This window comes from Callithrix jacchus, chromosome X (assembly GCF_049354715.1).
Source record: "Callithrix jacchus isolate 240 chromosome X, calJac240_pri, whole genome shotgun sequence".
Lineage (NCBI taxonomy): Eukaryota > Metazoa > Chordata > Mammalia > Primates > Cebidae > Callithrix > Callithrix jacchus.
Window position 1 is genome coordinate 127,902,780 of NC_133524.1, and position 21,788 is coordinate 127,924,567.

Genomic DNA, 21,788 nt, shown 5'->3' on the forward strand with positions numbered 1-21,788 from the left:
TGCTCATGCTAGGAATCATTTACTGACAGTAGGTTGTATTCTTTTCCTCAGTGCTATAGGTATTTTTCCCTTCCATATCATGTGGGTAGCCAAGACTTTATTCTCCCTTGTTTGATGTGCTTTTGAATCAGATATGAGAACCCAACTCCCATCCTGTTTGTTGTTGTTGTTTGTTGGTTGGCTGGCCGGTTTTTAAAGCACTGCCTTTTTAAGGAAATTATTCTGGATTGTCCTGGGGGTGGGGGCAAGGATAGAGATGAAGGCATGGGGATGGAAACAACAGAAAAGGCAAAATGGGAAAGAGGTTTAGAAAACTTCCTGAGCGATGTAAAAGACCAGATAGAAGGAAGGGAGTTCAGTTAGGAACGTATTTATATTCTGTGGTGTATCCTGTACCTTCTCAGTGCTCTGGAAGATATGGCAGAACCTCAGAAGGAAATGTCTAGGTGGGACAACAAGTGAGACTGATCTCTAGGAACTGTGTCTCCTGTCTTGGAACTGGAATTCTTGTGTCCAAGCTTAGCTAGAAGCAGCAGAGTCATCTGCTCTTATTTTTGTAATTGTGGTAAAATATACATAACATAAAATTTACCATCCTATCTTTAAGTGTACAGTTAAGTGGTATTAAGTACATTCTCATTGTGCAACTATCATTACCATTCACCTCCAGAACTCTTTTCATTTTGTAAGGCTGAAACTCTGTAATACCCTGTATTATTCTGTTCTCACACTGCTATAAAGAACTGCCTGAGACTGGGTAATTAATGAAGAAAAGAGGTTTAATTGATGCACAGTTCCACAGGCTGTATAGGAAGCATGATTGGGAGGTCTCAGAAAACTTACAATCATGGCAGAAGGGGAAGGGGAAGCAAGCATGTCTTACCAAGGCGGGGCATGAGAGAGAGCGAAGGGGGAAGTACTATGTACTTTTAAAAAAACCAGATCTCGTGAGAATTCCATCACAAGACAGCACTAGAGGGATGGTGATAAACCATTAGAAACAACCCCCATGATCCAATCCTCTCCCACCAACCCCTCCCCCAACACGTGGAGATTACAATTCAACATGAGATTTGGGTGGGGACACAGAGCCAAACCATATCATACGCCATTAAACACTAACTCCCTATTCCCCTTCCCTCCAGTCCCTAACAACCTCTATTCCCCTTTCTGTTTCTGTGAATTCTAGGTACCTCATTTAAATGGAATTATACAGTATTTGTTTCTGGAAATGGCTTATTTCACATAGTTAATGTCCTCAAAGTTCATCCATATCATAGCATATGTCCGAATTTCCTTCCTTTATAATGATGAATAATATTCCATTATATGCATATATCATACTTTTCTTATTCATATATCTGTTTCTGGATACTTGCGTTGCTTCCACATTTTAGCCCTTGTAGATTATGCTACTGTGAACATGGATATACAAATGTCTGTTTGAGATCTTGCTTTAAGTTCTTTTGGGTATATTCCTAGGACTGAAATTGTTGATTTATATGGTAATTCTACGATTAACTTTTTGAGGAACCACCAAACTGTTTTCCACGGTGGCTGTATCATCTTACACTCTTATCAGCAAAGCACAAAGAGTTCCAATCTTTATATCCTCACCATCTGTTACATTCTGGATTTTCAAAAATTATAGTGATCCTAGTGGCTGCAAAGTGGTATCTCATTGTGATTTGATTTGCCTTTACCTAATGCTGTTGAATGTCTTTTCATGTGCTTGTTGGCCATTTGTATACCTTTGAAGGAATATCTGTTCAAGCGTTTGCCCATCTTCCAGCTGGGTTTTGTTGTTGCTGTTGAGTTGTATAATACTACTTTTTAGTCGCTACACTAGTTGCTGGAAATAGAGCAACAGATGAGACACAGACCTTTACCTCAAAGAAACCTCATAGGATAGTGGGAGAAGCAGGAAAAAAATATTTTAATACAGTGTGGTAAATCCAGTGACTTGCGCTAAAGGTATAATGAGAGTTTCAAAGAGGGGTACATTAATGGAAGTAGGGAGCAGATGTGGAAGTTTTCTTGGGGGATGGTACTTAAACAGAACCTCAAATGATGCTAGCCAGGCAAAAAGGGGAAGCATGGACATTCAACGCAGAAAGAAAATCACAGGCAATGACTTGCAGGCATGAAACAGTAGAATGTGTGCTGGAAACTACAAGCATAAGCATTGACCTGCTGTTGAAGCAAGTCCAAGGCAAGTAATGGCAAGAGATAAGGCTGGAGAGGTAGACAGGGACTAGATCATGCCAGATGTTATAGGCTATTGTAAGGTGTGTTTAGGCTGTACCCCAAGACCCATGGGGTGTCATTGAAAGTTTTTTAGCAGAGGAGTTACATAGTCAATGTTGTGCTTTAGATCCAAACTTCCCAGTCTCTTTTCATATCACATCTTTGTATATGCAGCATGATAACTTTTTTGTGTGGCACTCTGGGTGAGGTAGACTTGTAGCTGCATGCTGCTGGAGGAAAGCCCAGGCTCCAGCTGCCCCAGGCCGAACACAACTGTCCTGGGAGCTAAGGTTGGGAAGCTGCTTTAGCTAGACCACTCTGACAGTCATGTGAAGAACAGATTTAGAAAAAAATAAAATCACTGGAGGTAGGGTGTCAAGTTAAACTAACCCAGGCATAGTAGCAATAAACAAAATAGTTAGGAAATAGAATTGACAGAAGTTTATAGATTGGGGTAAAGGAGGAAGAGTCAAAGGAGTTTCTGACTTGCACTACTGGCTAGAGAGGCAGCATATTTGAGAAGGAAGATTATGATTTTAGGGCTGAACATAAAGCTTTAATTCGGTTTGAGATGACTGGCTGGAGATGCCCAATAGATGGTTATTACTTTCCTATTGGCTCTATTGGCTATGGAGAATTGAGCCACATGAACCAACGAACGAATTTAGTGTAGAAAATCTAATGGCTTTAAAAACAGCCATGGCAGTGACTGCACTAGAGACCTACTCTCTTAGGAAAGTTTTCCCAACCCACAGCCTGAAAGAGGCAACATGCACAACTGAGTGCAACAGGGATAACATCTGATTCAAACTGGGCCAATCAGATTCTCTCTCATGAGACTCAGGCATTAGAGTCCAGTGACTGAGTCAGTTCTCTGTGGAGAGTCAAGTTTGAAGTTCATATCAATCAATGGTTTTCAAAGTGTAATCCCCAGATCATTAGAACCAACCATCTCAGAATGTTAGAAATGCAAATTCTTATACTTCATATCATAGCTGCTGAATCAGAAATTGTGGGATGTGTTCTCAGCAATCTTTTTTTTACAAGCCTTTCAGGTGCTTCTCAGGTTGGCTATCCTTCGTGAAGACTTGCTACAAGGCTACCATTGTGGGAGTAGTCCTGATCAATCACTGGTAAGTTATTATCAGTGCTTATAAGTAAACGGAGAAAGCCGGTTGCTGGTTTGCACAGAGAAGCAGAATAGAGCAGAGACAAACAGACACAGAAAGACCAAGACAGGGAGAAAGAGAGGTGAGAAACAAGCTATCTGATAACTTTTCAATTTCATGAGGTCCAGTTGTTCTTCCTGCATCTGGAAACTGAAATTTTTCTGTATCATTACATAAATCCATTTAGTTTGAATGCATTTTCTTTCTTCTTTACAATCAAAGTGCCCTGACTTGTTATTTTCCCCCCAAGTTTTTATTGCATTTGTGTTATATGGCTACTGTTTCAAGTATCATAAAACATACTGAAATCAATGAGACCTGGTTCTTGCTCTCGAGAAGCCAGATTTAGTGAGGGAGGCACAGAGATAATGTTAGAAGTACTGTAGAGGAGTTGGGCATTGAACTTCCAGATCACCTAGTAAGCACTAAAGAAATAGCTGCATCTCAGTGGTAGCAGGTGAGGCCAGAGAAGACCTCAAGGGAGTGCTGGTTGATATATATATGTATGTACTAGTCCATCCTCATACTGCTAATAAAGACATACCCAAGACTGGGTAATTTATAAAAGAAGGGGGTTTAATGGAGTCACAGTTCCACATGGCTGGGGAGGTCTCACAATCATGGCAGAAGGTGAAGGAGGAGCAAAGTACATCTTACATGGCAGCAAGCAAGAGAGCATGTACAGAGGAAGTGCTCTTTATAAAACCATCAGATCTTGTGAGATTCATTCACTATCACGAGAACAGCACAGGAAAAACCCACCCCCATGATTCAATTACTTCCCACCAGGTCCCTCCCTTGACATGTGGGGATTGTGGGAGCTACAATTGAAGATGAGATTTTAGTGGAGATACAGCCAAACCATGTCAACAAAGAATGGGTTTGCAAAGAAGAAGGAGGAGGAAGAGGAAGAGGAGGAGGAAGAGGGAAGACGCAAGAAGGAAGAGGGAGAAGAAGGAGAAGGGAAGGGAAGGAAAAGGAGAAGGAGAAGAAAAAGAAGAAATGCTCCAAGTTGAGATGAAAATGCAGATATGGGAGACTATGGTGTGTATCTGGGAAACAGAGAGTAGTGTAAAGGCGAATACAAGTTAAAAATAAGAAGCTTAATTTTCCCTGTTGAACACAAGGGAAGAGACTTCTTTCTACACTACCCACTTCCCTTTTCTTTTAAACTGTCTTTCTCTATCATTTGCAAGTCTTTTTTATGCATATCTTTTTAATGGCTAAATAAGTAAGCCTTTCTCTCAGTCTTACAACTCCTAGGAGCTATCTTTTTGAAATGCAAATATCAAGGAAGGTAGCCTCCCTATCTCCCAGTTCCTGTAGGAGGGTAAGAACCTAACTCTCATGGGCCTTTCTCCAGTTTGCAAAACTACCTCCTGCCTAAAATGAGAAATTTGTTTCTTTTTCAGATTAAGCCAACACAAGCGACTTCCCTAATTATCACCATAAAGTTAGGACAAAATTATATGTGACAAAAGGTGCTCTCAAATCCTCTTGCTCAAGAACTAGTCATTACTTATCTTGAGAACATACACGTAATGGGTTGTATCTCCTTGACTATATTAGGGGGTGAAATCCCTTTCTGTCTTTGCATTCTCTTAGCAAGTTACCTGTGATGGGCATCACATTCTGGTTTAATACTATGTCAGAGTATAGACTATTCCATAGGCATTGAGGAACTGTGAAGATTTTAATCAGAAATTGAAATAATCCACCATTTGACTTTAGGAAAATGACTCTGGCAGGAATGTGGAAGATGGAGCAAAAAGGAGAAGGGTCCAATGGCACAGCACTGAATGCATCCACAGTCATAATTTTCTGATAGATTTTTTTAGTCTGTTATTACTAAATAAGTAATTCTTGGACTGACTTTTCCCTTAGCAACCCTAACAATATCTAGAGCTGTATTTTTTTTTTTTTTTTTTTTTTGCTCACCAGGAACAACATTTCTCCAGGATATGGAGAGTAGAGGAAAACATGCCCGGATGTGTGACACTCCTTAGATATTGCTCCTGAATGGTTTGGGTGTTCCTCTGGCTCCAGAATTTTATCCCAATGACACTGAGATTCCAGGCATCTTTTGTATTTCTGATGGTATCCATCAGAAGAAAGGAGTTGCTTATTAGAGTGTTCTGGTAACACTGGCTGGTAGCTCAGTTTATGGTAATCACTTGCTTATCACTGAGGTTTTATATATTAATTGTGAAAATGGGGTATGATTGTTAGGACAAATGCCACTTGGTTTTCATTGGCAGCCCTTTCTGTGAACCCCAAATTATGACCATTGTTGGCCTGGATTCTTATGGGTGCAAATTTTCCTAGTATAAATACCCATAAGAGGATTTCTTTCTTTCTTTCTTTCTTTTTTTTTTTTGTACTTTAAGTTCTGGGGCACATATGCAGAACGTGCAGGTTTGTTACATGGGTATACACGTGCCATGGTGGTTGCTGCATCCATTACTCCATCATCTATATTAGGTATTTCTCCTAATGCTATCCCTCCCCTAACCCCCACTCCACTGCTATCCCTCTCCTAATCCCCACCCCCCAACAGGCCCTGGTGTGTGATGTTCCCCTTTCTGTATCCATGCGTTTTTATTGTTCAACACCCACTTATGAGTGAGAACATGCGGTGTTTGGTTTTCTGTTCTTGTGTCAGTTTGCTGAGAATGATGGTTTACAGCTTCATCCATGTCCCTGAAAAGGACATGAACCCATCCTTTTTTACGACTGCATAGAATTCCATGGTATATAAGTGCCACATTTTCTTCATCCAGTCTATCATTGATGGGCATTTGGGTTGGTTCCAAGTCTTTGCTATTGTGAACAGTGCTGCAATAAACATACGTGTGCATGTGTCTATAATAGAGCGATTTATAATCCTTTGGACATATACTCAGTAATGGGATTGCTGGGTCAAATGATATTTCTAGTTCGAGATCCCTGAGGAATCACCCCACTGTCTTCCACAATGGTTTAACTAATTTACACTCCCCCCAAGAGTGTAAAAATATTCCTGTGTGATACTCCCCTCCCTGTATCCATGCATTTTTATTGTTCAACACCCACTTATGAGTGAGAAGGTGTGGTGTTTGGTTTTCTGTTCTTTTGTCAGTTTGCTGAGAATGATGGTTTTCAGCTTCATCCACATCCCTGCAAAGGACATGAACTCATCCTTTTTTATGACTGCATAGAATTCCATGGTATATATGTGCCACATTTTCTTCATCCAGTCTATCATTGATGGGCGTTTGGGTTGGTTCCAAGTCTTTGCTATTGTGAACAGTGCTGCCATAAACATTCGTGTGCATGTGTCTATAATAGAGCGATTTATAATCCTTTGGACATATACTCAGTAATGGGATTGCTGGGTCAAATGATATTTCTAGTTCGAGATCCCTGAGGAATCACCACACTGTCTTCCACAATGGTTTAACTAATTTACACTCCCCCCAAGAGTGTAAAAATGTTACTATTTCTCCACATCCTCTCCAGCATCTGTTGTCTCCTGATTTTTTAATGATCGCCATTCTAACTGGCCTGACGTGGTATCTCAATGTCGTTTTGATTTGCATTTCTCTAATGACCAGTGATGATGAGCTTTTATTCGTATGCTTGTTAGCTGCATAAATGTCTTCTTTTGAGAAGTGTCTGTTCATATCCCCATAAGTTAATTTCTTTAACCTGGGACTTTGTTCATAGAAATTGAGAAGGACTGAAACACTTTGAATAAACTACACACACATTTATTAGTTAAATTGTTAACAAAGGCACATCAATAGCTACTTACTATATAGAAAGAGATATAATTAACACAGATACAATTCTCTCTTAACAGCCATTTTTTCCAACAAAGAGTTGTTCGATTCTTTGTCATAAAGGCTAACAGCAAAGTCTTAGTCCCCATCTTATGCTTTCCCACCCTCTTCTTGAGAACTACATTGCCTACTACACCTCTATGAGTTGATCGTCATCTTCTGTAGCCATAAGGTCTCAGAAGCATGCTGACTGCAGGATCCTCAGATTATTTCTCCATTCCCTCAAGTCCAGTTTTTAATGAACAGGCTGCCTGCTTTAGCAGGTGCTGTTACGTCTCTTCATCCAGTCACTCTGATTTTTTAAAAATCAATCTTTCTTTGTACTTGTACATGCATGTATTGCATTACATCATGTATGAAGAGATACTTCCCTCTCTCTCATCAGGAAAACTGGATGTGTGTGTGCATATCTGTTGCACTTAGCACTAGATGCCCTGCCTGCCCCTTCACTGTGTTCTTTCCATGTACAACACAAAAACACTGGGCTACACTGACCAGAACTGCCTTTTTATACTAATTTCTGTATCCACTTTAGAATGCTGTGCTTTTGCTTTGGAAATGTTTGTACAGATGGGAATCAGATAGTCTGTCCCTCTCACAAAGCTTACCCTATTTCCTGGTGGCTGCCCTTTGCATCCAAAATCCTGTTTGGAGCTTTTGGCTTTTATTCCCGAGACACCCCCTGTCCTCCTGCCTAAGGGAGTAGTGTAAGTCAGGAACTGAAAGAAACAGCTGGGAGGGTTTAGTTAAATGTGCATTTCTAGTACAGGAAAGAGCCAAGTGAAAAATCAGAGAGCGTGTGTCCGTCTGTTGAAGTTAAACAAATATAGTCATTAAATTAATTCAGAATTATAATCATATATCGGGCCTGTCACTGTATCATGCTCTCTACAGGTGATGACCATGGGAGTGCATTCTGGTCAGTGGAATTTTAGGATGTTCACTATCTAGTCAGCATTTTAGGTTCATTATCATATCAGAACTTTCCTGATAATAACAAAATTATGAGTCTTCATTTTTTAGCCTTCCTGAGGTGGTGAATGACTGCATTGCTTGTGGGAACTCCATCTCTGCACCTAAACACTGAGACTCAATGCCTAGAAGTTTGCTTAAGTAAAATATACCTCCCTTATCTATGCATGTAGCTGTCTGATGTTTGCCCACGGAAAAGTCATGCCTTTTTAAATGTGAACACTTCCATGAGGGGCAGCACATTTAGTACAGCTATTCTAGAACACCATAGGGTAATTCGTCTGTTAGATCTCAACTATGAGCAGTTCTCTATATTCTGAGAAGCCCAACAGGAAAGTACTGAAGGGGAAAATTCCAGATCTATCAAAGAAAGCAGGCCTGATAATTTGTTATTATGAGGATTTTTGAGGGCCAGAGGCCACCATGAGGGATGAGAAAAGGATGCTGTGCAAAGAATTTGAAAAGTACCCAAGACAAACTTGGCTTACATCTGGTTTTGCCTGTGGGTCGACTTTCTTCCAGCCAATAGAAACTCCAAATCCCCACTTTGATGATGGTCGAAAATGCTTGCCCTGAATTCTTACCTATCATTCAGCAGCTTCAAAGAGAAAGACATTAACTGAATTCTGAAGAAGCCAAAGACCTCTTGTAAATATCTGTATACTGAACTGGTGTTAGTGCTGGTATTTATCAGACTCACAGAAACACATACAACACATTAAATGGCTCAAAATTGGCTCATCAAGAAAGGCCATTGTGGGAACCACCTTAGAAATAGTAAAACAGGGCACAAGGGGCAAGGGAACTATGTAGAGGGCAGCTGACACTTGACAAGGACCCAACCTCCTCCCTAACTCTCTTCACTGTTAAGAGACACATCAGTAATACTTTGCTCTGCCACAGCCTCTGATCTAAACTTTCTTCACCCAGTTTTCTATCAGCCCGAGTCCAGAACAGTGGTCAATGCAGAGAAGTTCCAGATTCACCTTTTTGAAGCATTTTGAAATAAGGCAGAATAAAGTATTACCAAAGTACATTTACTTTCTTAAAGAACACAAATGATCGTCCTTTTATTCCTGTGCCATTTGTTGAAGATAACCAATTTTAATTGGGAGAAAACATTTTAATGGAAAAATTCATGCATCTCATTGTTATGAAACGATTGATGCCCATCTGGAAAGTATGAAATGAACAACACTGGTTTCATATGTTCCACTGGGGATGCAGGATAGAAATGAATAACTGGCAAACAGAAATTTCTAATAATGTATCTTAGAATATGCTTTAGGATTTCTGAGGCACAATAGAAACTAGTAAGCTTTCTCTCAAAATTTTTACTTTTCTTTTACTAAAATAGAAGTATCTTGTGTTAGTAACTTCAATCTTACAGATGTAATAGGCCTAACATGATGGATCTATTATCTACATAATTCAAAATACTGATGTTATTATTGGAAATAAGTTTATGTATGAAATATAACATGAGCCAAATCACAAATTTAAATTTCATTTTAGAATATTAGGATTAATATATTAGAGCATGAGTAGCCTTCAAGTGAACTCCCAGTGAACATGGATTCATAAAAAAGACATAACAAAGAAGTTTATGCACTTTATTAAAAGAACAAAAAATAAAGAAGTAGCATACTAAAATGAGCTGCAAAATGTGCACTTTTAAACATAAACACTATACTACAGCACTATAACTTGAAAAAAAACCAAAGCATCTGCAGTTGAAGGAATGAGCTATTGCATTTTGGAGGAAAAATACTATGGGAAGAGTTTGTACTCATGAAATATTCTGGTCATTATTTAAATCTATAATGTTGCACAGGGCTAATAATTTTCTTATATATATTTTTAATTGTCATTTCCACCCAAATTATGTGCTTCCATTTTTCACATTATTCCAAATTGTTGTTATATGAATGCATAAAGTTAGCTCTTTAAAAAAATGTATTTAGGAAAATCCTTTAAAATTTTTAAAATTAAAATCATTGTAATTTGGGAGCATGGGGACAAATGGCTCGTTTTATATTAAAGCAGCAACAATAATATTAAAAAGAAATTCATTTTGAAAAGGGCATTCATTCTCATAATCCAGTGATATGATGGTCATATCATTCTCTCAACTGCTAGATACAAAAGACATAGCAACAAAATAATTTGTTTCCATCACTAACATATAGCATCTCTACACAGAAATAAAGCTCTGGAACCATGCAATTTTATGACAGATAAATCTTTAGGTTGTATGCTTTGGGAGAAAAAAAAGCACTGCTTAATAAGTCTTGTTGCAGAGGTATTTTTTTTTAAAAACTAATATGATGTAGCTGCCTAGCGAGGATTTTACAATACCTGCAAAGAGCTGCAACTTATTTCATAATGATTCATCTTTTCTTTACATATATAATAATTGTGGATGGATTCTATTTAAAGATAAAATTTCTCTTCAATAATCCAGCTTTTGAGTATTAGTGATTCTCTTACAGGCAAGAACAACTGGAAGGGCTGGAAACAGCACAAATTAGTCAAAGTAAATACTTTCTTGAGCTTAGTAATAGAGGTTTTTTGTCAGCCTCGGTTACATGCATTTGTTATACTTAATTCCATAATTTGTCTTATTTATTGAAACACAGCCTCTATGATGAAACCCCAGAGTATGACCTGGTGGCTGTCAACATGCACACCATGCCATCTACTCTATCTTTTGTGATGATTCTATGGTTATTCCTACTTATTAATAGGTGATTTTTCCTGACTTAAAATGTCATATCTCTATTGACCTTAGAAAAATATATTATTGAATCTGGAAGATTCACAAAGAAATGTCCATATCAGTACACAGGTTAAACTGGGAAATTATGTTGGAGATAAGACTGAAGTTGGAGTTCCTGACTACAGAATGAAGGAATGCTTACATTTTATATCAGTGGAAATGCTGGTCAGATTGTCAGGCTGTTTGTTGTATGGCTAACTCTAAGTGATTATGGGCTGAGGGAAAGAAAATTCTAGCCAACTGGCCCTGAGGTATTGGACAACTGTAAGGCTTGGATTGCTTTCTGGCTTTGGTTTATTTTTCTTTCTCTGTAAGAACGAACTATCAAAACGAGTAGCAATAGCAACTCTACCAACCCCAGGACGGGCTCCTTCTCTAGGTACTCGAAGTACCTGTGGTGATTAGATGCTTACCCTTTCTAACTTTGACCTATTCTAGGTCTCATTGCCTGGGGGCAAAAAGAAAGTTAAGTGGCTATCTATAGGTGTTGTGGGAGCTAAAATGGGCAGAGATGGTCAGACACTCTCTTCCAGCTCCTATGTTATGTAAGATTTTGGCTGGTTCTCTTCTGTTTAGTTAAAACAAAACAGTGGGAGGCTGAAGTGGCACAGTGAAGTACTTTGTAATCTGGTAAAGGTAGGTCAGAAAACAGCTTCCACTGAACAGGTATAATGTAAATAAAGCCAGTTATAAAGTTGTGCCAGGGGCATTTTTTTTCTTTGTTGAAGGGAATGAACTGCCCTATGCAGGCCATCCTTAACTCTTAAATATAATCTTTCAATGGTTGCCAATTTAGTTTTGGTAACTGGATCTTAAAGGAGGAACAGTGGTCAGTATTAACAATTTGATTGTCTCTTAAATATCTATGAATTGATAAACATTTTAACTGACACAGATATCAGCTGATCACTGTCTTTGAAAGATGAAATCTGATTCTATCATAACGGGACTATCTATCTTGAAACATACGAGGTATTTCACTGCTTGCAACCACTGAAAAAGGAAAATTTGTTCTAGAAACCTGCCTGGTGTGTGTGTGTGTGTGTGTGTGTTTTATAGTGGGTGATTAATTTAAACAGCAAACAATCTTTGCTAATGATCTTATTAAATGATAAAGCTATTCTACTCCTGTTCAGTGCTGTTAGCTGAGGTTGACCTGTTACTTGTTACTAGCTTTCTCTTTTGGTGACCTGTAGCAAACTAGAAAGCCTCCATAACAGCAAAGCAACTTTATGCTTTAGTTAAGTCTTAGAGCAAAAACGCCCTTCTTTTCAAAGCCTTAGAAATAACTCTCTTACTAACTTTTCCACTATTATCACAGACTTCTTACATTTAAAAAAAGCTCCATGGGTTGCTTTCATGGACTATGTACATTAAGTGCAAAAAGGTGTGTCTCACACATCCGCACCCTAACTGAGACAGTCAATTAACTGCAGCATATGTTTCTTAAACACTGTTAAGGGTCATTCCACAGTATCTTTATGTATAGTTTTAAAAATATGAATTAATTTCAAAAGAGGCTTTAGTCATGCTTTAATCCTCATGCAGATATATTTGTGTATGTAATGCAATGACTGTATTTTGAAGTCTCAATACTGTGGAATAACCCAATCCACACAACAAATTCTATAAACTATCAAGCCTGATTCTAGAATCCATGTGTTATAAACTTTTTCACAAAAAGTCACACAAGGACACAAATTCAGCTTTTATATATGGGCCTTTGGGATTTAAAAAAGGACTCAACCATGTCTGTTTTCAGAGTTTTGAGCTGCATCTTCTACATGCTCATAGTGTCACAAACTACCTATAGTTTACAAGTAAAATGTTCAGACACACAAATGTCTAAAGGTAGCCATGTTGTAGTTTTGCCGCCAAAGCAACAACTAAATATAATTAGTCAACAATGATTATTTGTATATAAAGTTAAGTTTTTCTTAAATTGTGAACTGTGAAGGAAAATTTTGGACTATAATCTGTATCTTGTAATACTTCAGTGTCAGTTTAGAACCTAGCTAGGTGAGCTGAATCCATGCAGTAAAAGCTTAAACTTTCTTTAACTTTCCTTCAAAATTAGATTCATTAGTTACTTAGAGCTACAGAAAAGCAATAAAATAAAACCTTAAAAATGAACAATAGGAAAAATAAAAACATGGTACCAATTAGTGAGTTATATTTACAGTTTGATTAGGCTAGCAACTAAATTTACAAAGAAATTGTTATATTCTTGGACATGCTATTTATTCTAGTGCCTTCTATAGGCACTGGTTAAACAAGGCTACTGTCTTAGTATATCTATTCATCAGAATTGGGAAATCAGATTTCCCTAACAAATTTTACCTATTTCAGTTTCAATTTGTGTGAAATGTATTTGAGAGAAAAAGAATGAGGACTTCAGTTTCTAATTATTGTGTACCTCATAGCCTACCCTACAGACTAAAGGAACTCAGAAAACTTGTGGCTGCATTTTACCTCAGAGCATCCTCATGTATACTCTTCAAAGGGGCACAGAGAACCAAATAACATTTCAAGTAGCACAAGGACTTTCTCTCTTATTTAATCAAATGTAATGTAAGTATCATTCCTTATTCAGACATCACTATGCTTATTGGTAATGCTACTTAAAACACATTCAATTTGCAAAGATCAATTTCATTCGGTTTCTGCTGATAGTAGGGAGGAGGTACTTTTTTTCCCAAATTGGGGAGCAGCTGATTTGAGGCCCTCCTATTAGTGAACACCGCCTAGTGATAAAGGACAACACTTATGGCAAGATCAAAGTGCTTCAGCATGTTCAAAAATGGATGGAGAAAATTGATGGAGTAGAGAGAAGATGACTTTCCACATCATGATTAACTACAAATTAAAGCCTCTGATCTAGAAAAGTGAAATGAAATGCCACAGCTGGTTGTGGAATCATGCTCCAGTTGAAAAAGTAAATACTGTATTTAAATAGCAATTTTATGAATCCATTTATTTTAATTTAATCTTAATCCCTCTTTAAAATATATGTATGTTATGGTCACGTAGTACTTTTTTAAAAAGTTGACACTACTAAAACCCTCTTAAAGATAACTTTTAGATTATTTTCTCTGTATACATGACCCTTTTTATCCAAGTTTCAGCACTCTTGCATATTTTTGCAAAAGGCTGAGAAAAATGGATGAAAACAATAATTTTGGATAAATAAAAAGAAGCCCCTGTAAAATATAAAGCTTATAAAATGTTAACTAAGAATCATAAGTGATTAGAATTTTATATATACAATTAATCCAGTAAATTTTTGTTTAGAGTCACTGATTTGCTTTGTGACTTGTCTTTTTAAATGGAAATTTATAGTCTAGTGACTTATCTTTCTTCTTTTCTTTTCTTGAATAAAGATAGTTTGAATAAGTCATTGCACATCTAGTTTAAAGAGTGCCATCTTAAAATTGTATTTTTTTTCCTCAAAACTCTTGAATTTGATCAAAACTTTAGGGCTTTGAGCTTTCTTTCTTTCTTTAAACTCATTTATAAAGTAACTTTTAAAATGCCAACAGTGTAGAAAATTGTGGCACCAAAAATACAATCACCCTAAATATCTCTCACTGAACTTTTTACTAAAAAGTAAGTCATTGTTCATGTCTTCCAGTGGTTAATGCAACATGAAAACAGCTATACTCTAGGTTATCTATACTCTATGTACATCTTTGCCCAAAGTTGAAAAAGTTAAGTGAGATAATATGTTGCATGCAGATGTCAAACTACACACAAGTTCATTTTGCACAAAAAAGTTCTTGTCTCTTTTAAGAAATATATCCATACTAGCTCAGGTGCATCCCTCCTGGATTCATGTAATCAGATCTACTCTTCTGGAGAGGCACTGGCACAGATCATACAAAACTCAGTTCCATACATGAGGAATTTCAAAAAGGCATATGTTACTTTCTTCTGTAGCAATGATAAGATTTCAGAAACAGAAATTAACTGGTTCAAAGAGTCCATAGGTAAAAGGACAACTCTTGATCTCTAATCCCATGCAACACTGTCAAACAGCTGACAATGGATCAATACAAGCAAGGCTGTTTAGAAAGCACTGTTGATCAAGATTTGGATAGATAATTAAGATCAACAGAATATCAATTCCCAGAAAGCTAATTTTGCTTTCTTGTATTCTGAGCCAAATGTGTCTACCTTGGGAGAGAGCCTCAAATGTTCTGAAGCACAAAAAATCTGGAAAGAAGGAACAATTGGAGGCAGGAGACATTTCTGGGTCCCACAATGGCTAGGTAGCCTTGGGCAAGTCATATACCCCTGACCTCAGTTCCATCAAGTATGAAAATTATTTTGCTAACTCCATTGTTCTGTGATTCAAACACGTCTAGCCAGCTTAAGGCATCCTCAATCAGATTTGCTTTTTACTTGTCATGGTTTTATACTTTCTGGTGGAAGAACACCTATTTACTAGAAAATGTTAAATCTATTAGTTGATGTAAAATATCATATGTTTCCACCACTGTATAATAATAGTAACATTAATAACTGAGTAGAGTGGATGAGATATGTCACACACCACAGGAATTAATTACTATTTGGTTATAAAATTATTTCATAAGTATTAATAATGTGAATTCAGTTGAGCTCTGTGGAGTACAGCTACTCTGTCTCATCCAAAGGGTGCTAAAACCCTCTTTATTGTCATTTTCAAACATATATAAAGGCAATCAAATGCAAAAAAGCAAAAAACAGGCATGGTTATAATGTAAGAGGCTCTAATGTTAAAGTTTGGGCAGAGGGACACTTGCCATATATCACAGATGCTTTCTCCTCCACTGAACTGTTTAACAAAACGAAACTCAGTTGAACTGAAGGTAAAGACAACTACAACCATCTTTTCCAGTTCATTTGAATAAATCAAGGAATAATTGTAAGTGCTTCCCTGTTCTTGTTCCAGCCATTTCTCCAAACCTGTACTTAGACTCCCTCTGTGATCAATACAGAAGATAGTTCATTTGGGGAGGAAAGTCCTCATTTGTAACCAATTCTCTTTCACCCTGACTGACTTTTGCTAGATTGCATCTTATTTGTTATTCAAAGAGTAGTCTAAAGAGCATGATCCATTTGCATTTGGAAAATGGCACTTGTGTAAAAGGTGACATGGCCATGGTTTTACACACTTTCCTCCAGTATGTAAAAACTATCTCTAAACCCCCACCTCTGTTTGATTTATAACTTGTAATTAGCATATTTTAAGCTCCCAAGCATCAGTTTCTCAGCTGAAGATGACAAATGGCTCAGTTTTAGACACTCAACCTAGGAGATAGGATTCTCAAGCCACACACACAAAAATCCAATGAGCACTTTACACAACTTTTAGTATAAATGCTGAGAAATTCATTTAAAGGTAAAATCTTATTTTCCAAGCTATTTAAGAAAAGTGAATTAGGGGTTAATATTTTATGAAGTTCTCTGCTTTGTGCAGGTAATTATTTCTCTCTTTTTAAAAAATCTAGCAATTTGATTGTATTATGCAATGTAAGTTCTGCAGGTACAAATTATACACATGCATGTCAATGAGCAGGTTTTGTGCACACTCAAAAGTGAGGCATTTTAAATGTCAGTCCCAAGAAACCTACAGAAATAGTCTAAAGAGAGAGAGCATATTTGCATGAAACTGTCATGTTTTTAAGCGTATACTTTTGTTCCCCACTAATAACATTCTAGTTGAAATCAAACACCACACATATCCAGCAAAACACTACAGCATGTAAAAACCTAACATAGCACAGCACAGTACAGTACAAGAAATGGTATTGAATATATTTGTTACATCCTGAATCAAGCCAATATACTATCTTGTAAACAAAATCAAAAACAGATGACTAATTTATCCACCAAGAATGTATACAGTAAGCCAATAGCTCACTCTGGAAATTCACTTAGCATGATGATTAGAAAATGACAAAGAGTAATGTAACAAGTTACCAAATTTTATGGTCATGTTCTGCTTGATAATTCAAATAAGATGGATGGTAGTTATTAGCTTTCTATTCATGTTCTGTTTTAACATCTCCATTGATTTTTAATGCTTTATTTTTTATTTGAATTTGCTGGCTGGCAGGTTTGTTTTGCTTAATATATTGACTGTACCACGCTTATTGTAGTGCTGGTAGAAGAAGAAATACAAGAATATATATAGAAGGGCCATATGGAGGTTTCCACGGAAAGATTCTGATACTCCATAACTCTGCTGTTCAGTATTTCAGCTGAAATGGAAAAAAAAAGAAAGAAAAAAAGAGTGAGAAATATTGAAGGGTTACTGAATGAACAATCAATAGAGTGCAGGTCTTGTTCCAGTTGTGTCAAACAGTGACAAAATATCCCCACTCTGAATTTCACATTGAAATGGGACTACTGAGAATAATCATGAAAGAGCCATGTATATATGATAGTCTATGGCACCCTTTGAGTGCTAATGTGGAGAACTTCCCTAAGCTAACAGAGACGCACTCCAACGTCGAAGGCATTATCTATCTACTCAATGCCAAAACTTTTCATTGAACGTCCACCCATGTGTCCACCTCTGTCAACTGGCATGTACTGAGAAAACATGTTTGCTAACAAACATTTTGAAATATGCAAATATTAAATACGCTTTCAACTTTTCTCTGAATGTTTTAGAGCCATGCAGAAATAGCCTAATTGTGAAATCTGGGCATTGTATTGTACAAAATTACATTTTTAAACTTTAGAGACATTTTCAGCACCAATTACATATTGAAGTGATTATGTTCTAGCAAATACCTCTGTATTTGCTGACAAAATCAAGCAAAAAGGAATCACTCTTCCCAAACATGCTCTGTTAAAAAGTTAATTTGACAACTTTTGTTTACCTTGATGTAAAGCAACACATGAAAGTTGGGCAAGTGTCGGTAAAACCTACATTCTCATGTTTAGTGCTATTCCCAAGTTGCCATTATCCCAAATGACACCCCTGGAAATGATTACAATTTATAGCTCCGTCATTTATCCCATGTACTCAAATGCACCTTTTAAAATCCTTCCTTATGATCGAGGGGACCTATTTATTTAATGTCCAGTCAGCTATCAGCTCTGTCCAGAACACTTAGTGTTCTGAGCTCATATGTCCTCAGCAGGAAAGAAGGGCTAGCTGGGATCTGGGGAATTAGTTCACTAGCTAACAGAACTGCTGCCTCCTTCAACCAAATGACACTCTCCAGGTGTGAGAACTTCAAACTTATGATGACGAAGGTATGCAATTCAGAGTTGGTACACTATTTTAGTAAGTCCCTGGAGTTGGTACACTATTTTAGTAAGTCCCTGGAATTAATTAAAATACCCAGGAGTCTTCAGCGGCTTCGGAAGTCACATGTTCTAAGTGAATGGTTGCTCGAATGAAGTGTGTGCCACAATGAGCAGCAGGCGATGAGGAGATCGAGGGTAAAGGAGGAAAAAACTCCCACGACAACAACCAAACATTTTAAAAAGAGACATGATTGGAATGAAAATAATGACTCAATTACTAAATTATGTCACTCAAAATTCAAAACAATGTCACATGAGAAGCATAGTCCTTACTGTGTTTAAGATAATCATCTCGGTGAAACCCTGAAATTTGATTTTCAAAAAAAAAATGAAGCTATAAAATGGTTGAAGAATTACAACTTAAAAGTAATCTGTGCCTATGGCTAACAAATCATTTTCTTTTAATAACAGGAAAACATTCAAGAATGTGTAAGCTCATTGGGAAAAGACAGGACCAGCTGTCATTGCCATATAAAAAATATAGCATATTTGCTCTCACATTTCAATTTGGAAAACTTGTAGTGTGTAAATCAAACTCTAAGTCACAAGCAATGTCTATTAATGAAAATATTTACTAAAGCCTTTTAGTAAGTGCAACTGTGCAAATAAAAAATTTAACCTATAAATGTTATTTATATTAATACTTAAAGAAACTTACTGTTCTACTGGGAACGTCTACATCTGTGAAACAAACATGCTGCTATTCAGTTCATCTACTGATAATTGGGGCATCTATAGTAGTAAAAAAGATTTTAGATTAAAATAGTTTCTTGAGATAATTATGTTGTTATATATGTGGAACTCTTAGTCTATAAGTATGGTTACCACTTTAATAAGGCAAAATCGCCCTAATATTATACAATACTTATTCTATGTATCTCCTTATAATTTCAATACTCCCCCCAGACTTATAATTTGCATTGTGAACTCTGCCTAGAAATATCTAAAGCAAATAAAAATCAAAGCAACAAGCACATCTAATGTCCATATGAGAAGGAACTTCTAATGCAATCACTGGGAAATGATAAGGATATCTGTGTCTTGGAAAGAAATGTGATATTTTGTTTTCTTTCCAGTGGATCTGAAGGGAAAGGTGATGACTGTACCAAGCCAAAGTTTAAACATAATAATCAAAAATGGCAGTAAAATAAAATAAATTCTTCTCTTGACCAATGAGGAAGCATTTAAGAAATATTAAGTATATACATTTGAGGATTGGTGTGTTACCAACAATTAGATATAGAATATGAAGAGCGACATCTGGTAACCAATTAAAAATGAGCAAAACTCCACTGATTCATCTTGGGATGAATAGCAAAGCACATATAGCACTCTAGAATACACACACAAATAAAAATTCTAAATGTGACAGTGGCTTAAGAAACACAGAAGAATCTCACCAATCCAAAAAGCATATACTGTGCATTACCAAAACATTGTAGTTATCTTGATCTGAACAGCTGAAATAAATGGCCAAACCTGATTGCCTGTAGTTGTTGCAGCGAAGGGCACGCTGGTGGCAGGTGTTGTTGCTGCAGACACAGTGGTAGGTGTAGCACCGTGCATCATGGGCACTTTCAGTTGAAAACCATAGAAGCAACACACAGGAGCGTGGAGGATTTATGCAACCATGACATTTATGATGGAATGAGGTGTGGTAGGTATCACAGCAACAAGCAATGTGACATCATAATGACGAATACATCAGGGTGTCATGCAATCACAGTCAGTGCAAAGCAACACAGTATGGAAGGGGGAAAATTAAAAAGAGAAAAGGGGAAAGCCAATTATAGTTACCAATATGGAATATGGAACCATTCTCAACATTTAGTAAGTTTTCGAGCAGAATCCCATTGTAGTTTACTCAAAAGCCTAAATTTTTAGAAGGAGCTATAATGGATGCATATGAAAATCCGATGTTACAAGGGCTATCTATGTATCTGAAGCTAGTTAAACAGACAAGTAATTGGATTGCACATTCAAAATGGAATTAGGGAATCATAAATTGGAATTTACGCTCACTGACTTACGGACATGAATGCTGTCACTAGATTTACAAGTGCAAATGGACAGTTATATGTATACTTACCTGATCTGCATGCAATGACATGGTAGGTTGACTGGTTGGTATGTGGCAGGGATGCAGATATGAATAATACAGTGAACTGCATGCAGGGTTTTAAGTACATCTCTGGCAAACTCCTAGGAAACTTTGGCCATTTATCAAATACATGGAGTACTTCATAGTAAGTCTTGTCCTCACAGCAACTATTATAGCTACAATGGTTAGTAGCTGTGAAATCTCTGCAGGATGTTTTCCCTTTGCCTTTTCTAGTTCCTCTCTCATTTAGAAAGTGTTCAGGCTGCTTTCTGATGTCTAGCTCATTTCAGAAAGCAAACTAGGGAATTAATGTGTGAATGGCAAGCATGCATATGTAATAATTTATCATGTATACAAAGATCAATTCAGATTTTCTGAAAGTCTACAGAGAAAATGAACGGCCAGAGAGAGAGAGAGAGAGAGAAATTGACATGTGCAATGCCACAGAAACTGAAAATGTACCCCAAATGGTGATTAACAGAAACTCCATAGTTATCGCTTCTCCTCATCTCTCTAGTTACCCATTGCCCAGAGCCATCCCTGTTGTCTCACATGCCAATTCTAAAAACACTCTTGTTTTCCCTTTGGGAGTGCAGCAATTGTACAGGAAGCAGACTCACTAAGGAATGCAGTTTGCATTCCTAAGCAGAGCTCTGAAAGTGAATGGACAAGGGAACATCTCCAAGAAAGCTCACAAAATATGAAGGCAAAGACACATTTCTCAAACTTGCAGAAGTCTGTTCTAATTGTATACATTATGATTACAATGTATACATATTGTGCTCCTGTTGGTATTAATAGAAATGTTTATTATTCCTACAGAAGACAGTCAAACCCTCAGTAACAGGGGCCTCACCTCCACTGCCAGGGTTCAGACCTCATTATATTAGAGAGTGCTGCTACTATGTGGTTGTCATTTTGACCTTTATTCTCAAGAAGCCTCTTACTGGTGCCTTTGAGGCTCTGTATCTACTCTGGTCCACCAAGGTGACAAAGGTCAATTTGTTGCAAACTCTCAAAAGGGTGGGGATGGCCTGGATTGATATGAGATGGTAGAATGGGACAGGGTGGGATCATTTCTCCTTGCATAAAATAGCGCTATTTTCTCCTGTTCCTGGTGCCCATGAGGACTGTAGGAGCTGTGAACCCCCCATTCCTTTCTCATGCTCTTCGGTATTAGTGCTGAATAAAATGGTTTAGAGATGGCTACCATATTGTGTTAGTGGCTAACAAAAGGCTCTGTATGCAAGTGCTTGTTAAAAAATCACATAACACCCAGAGTCATTTTAAAATGATTCTGTTGTGCCTAGCTTCTGTGCCATGGCGCTTCAGGCTAGGACACTACAGAATTCATTACAGAACACTGCAGAATGCTCTGACTTTGCTGAACTCAT

At 37.3% G+C, this 21,788-nt stretch overlaps 1 protein-coding gene across 12 annotated transcripts in view; it reads right to left on the minus strand.

The window, feature by feature from the left end:
* Positions 1–9,808: 9,808 nt before the first annotated feature.
* The window catches only part of MBNL3 (muscleblind like splicing regulator 3), a 117,698-nt gene continuing 105,718 nt past the window's right edge, over positions 9,809–21,788 (minus strand). For 6 of the 12 annotated variants that reach the window (XM_017968545.5, XM_078363328.1, XM_035287992.3 and 3 more), the window contains 3 exons: positions 19,773–19,867; positions 18,952–19,025; positions 9,809–17,233 (listed from right to left, as the gene is read on the minus strand). In XM_017968545.5, coding sequence (XP_017824034.1) covers positions 18,969–19,025; positions 19,773–19,867 — 152 coding nt within the window. In that variant the 3' untranslated portion in view covers positions 9,809–17,233; positions 18,952–18,968. The remainder of the gene's footprint in view (positions 17,234–18,951; positions 19,026–19,772; positions 19,868–21,788) is intronic. The other 6 variants (XM_078363329.1, XM_017968541.5, XM_008989905.5 and 3 more) reach the window with 2 other exon arrangements.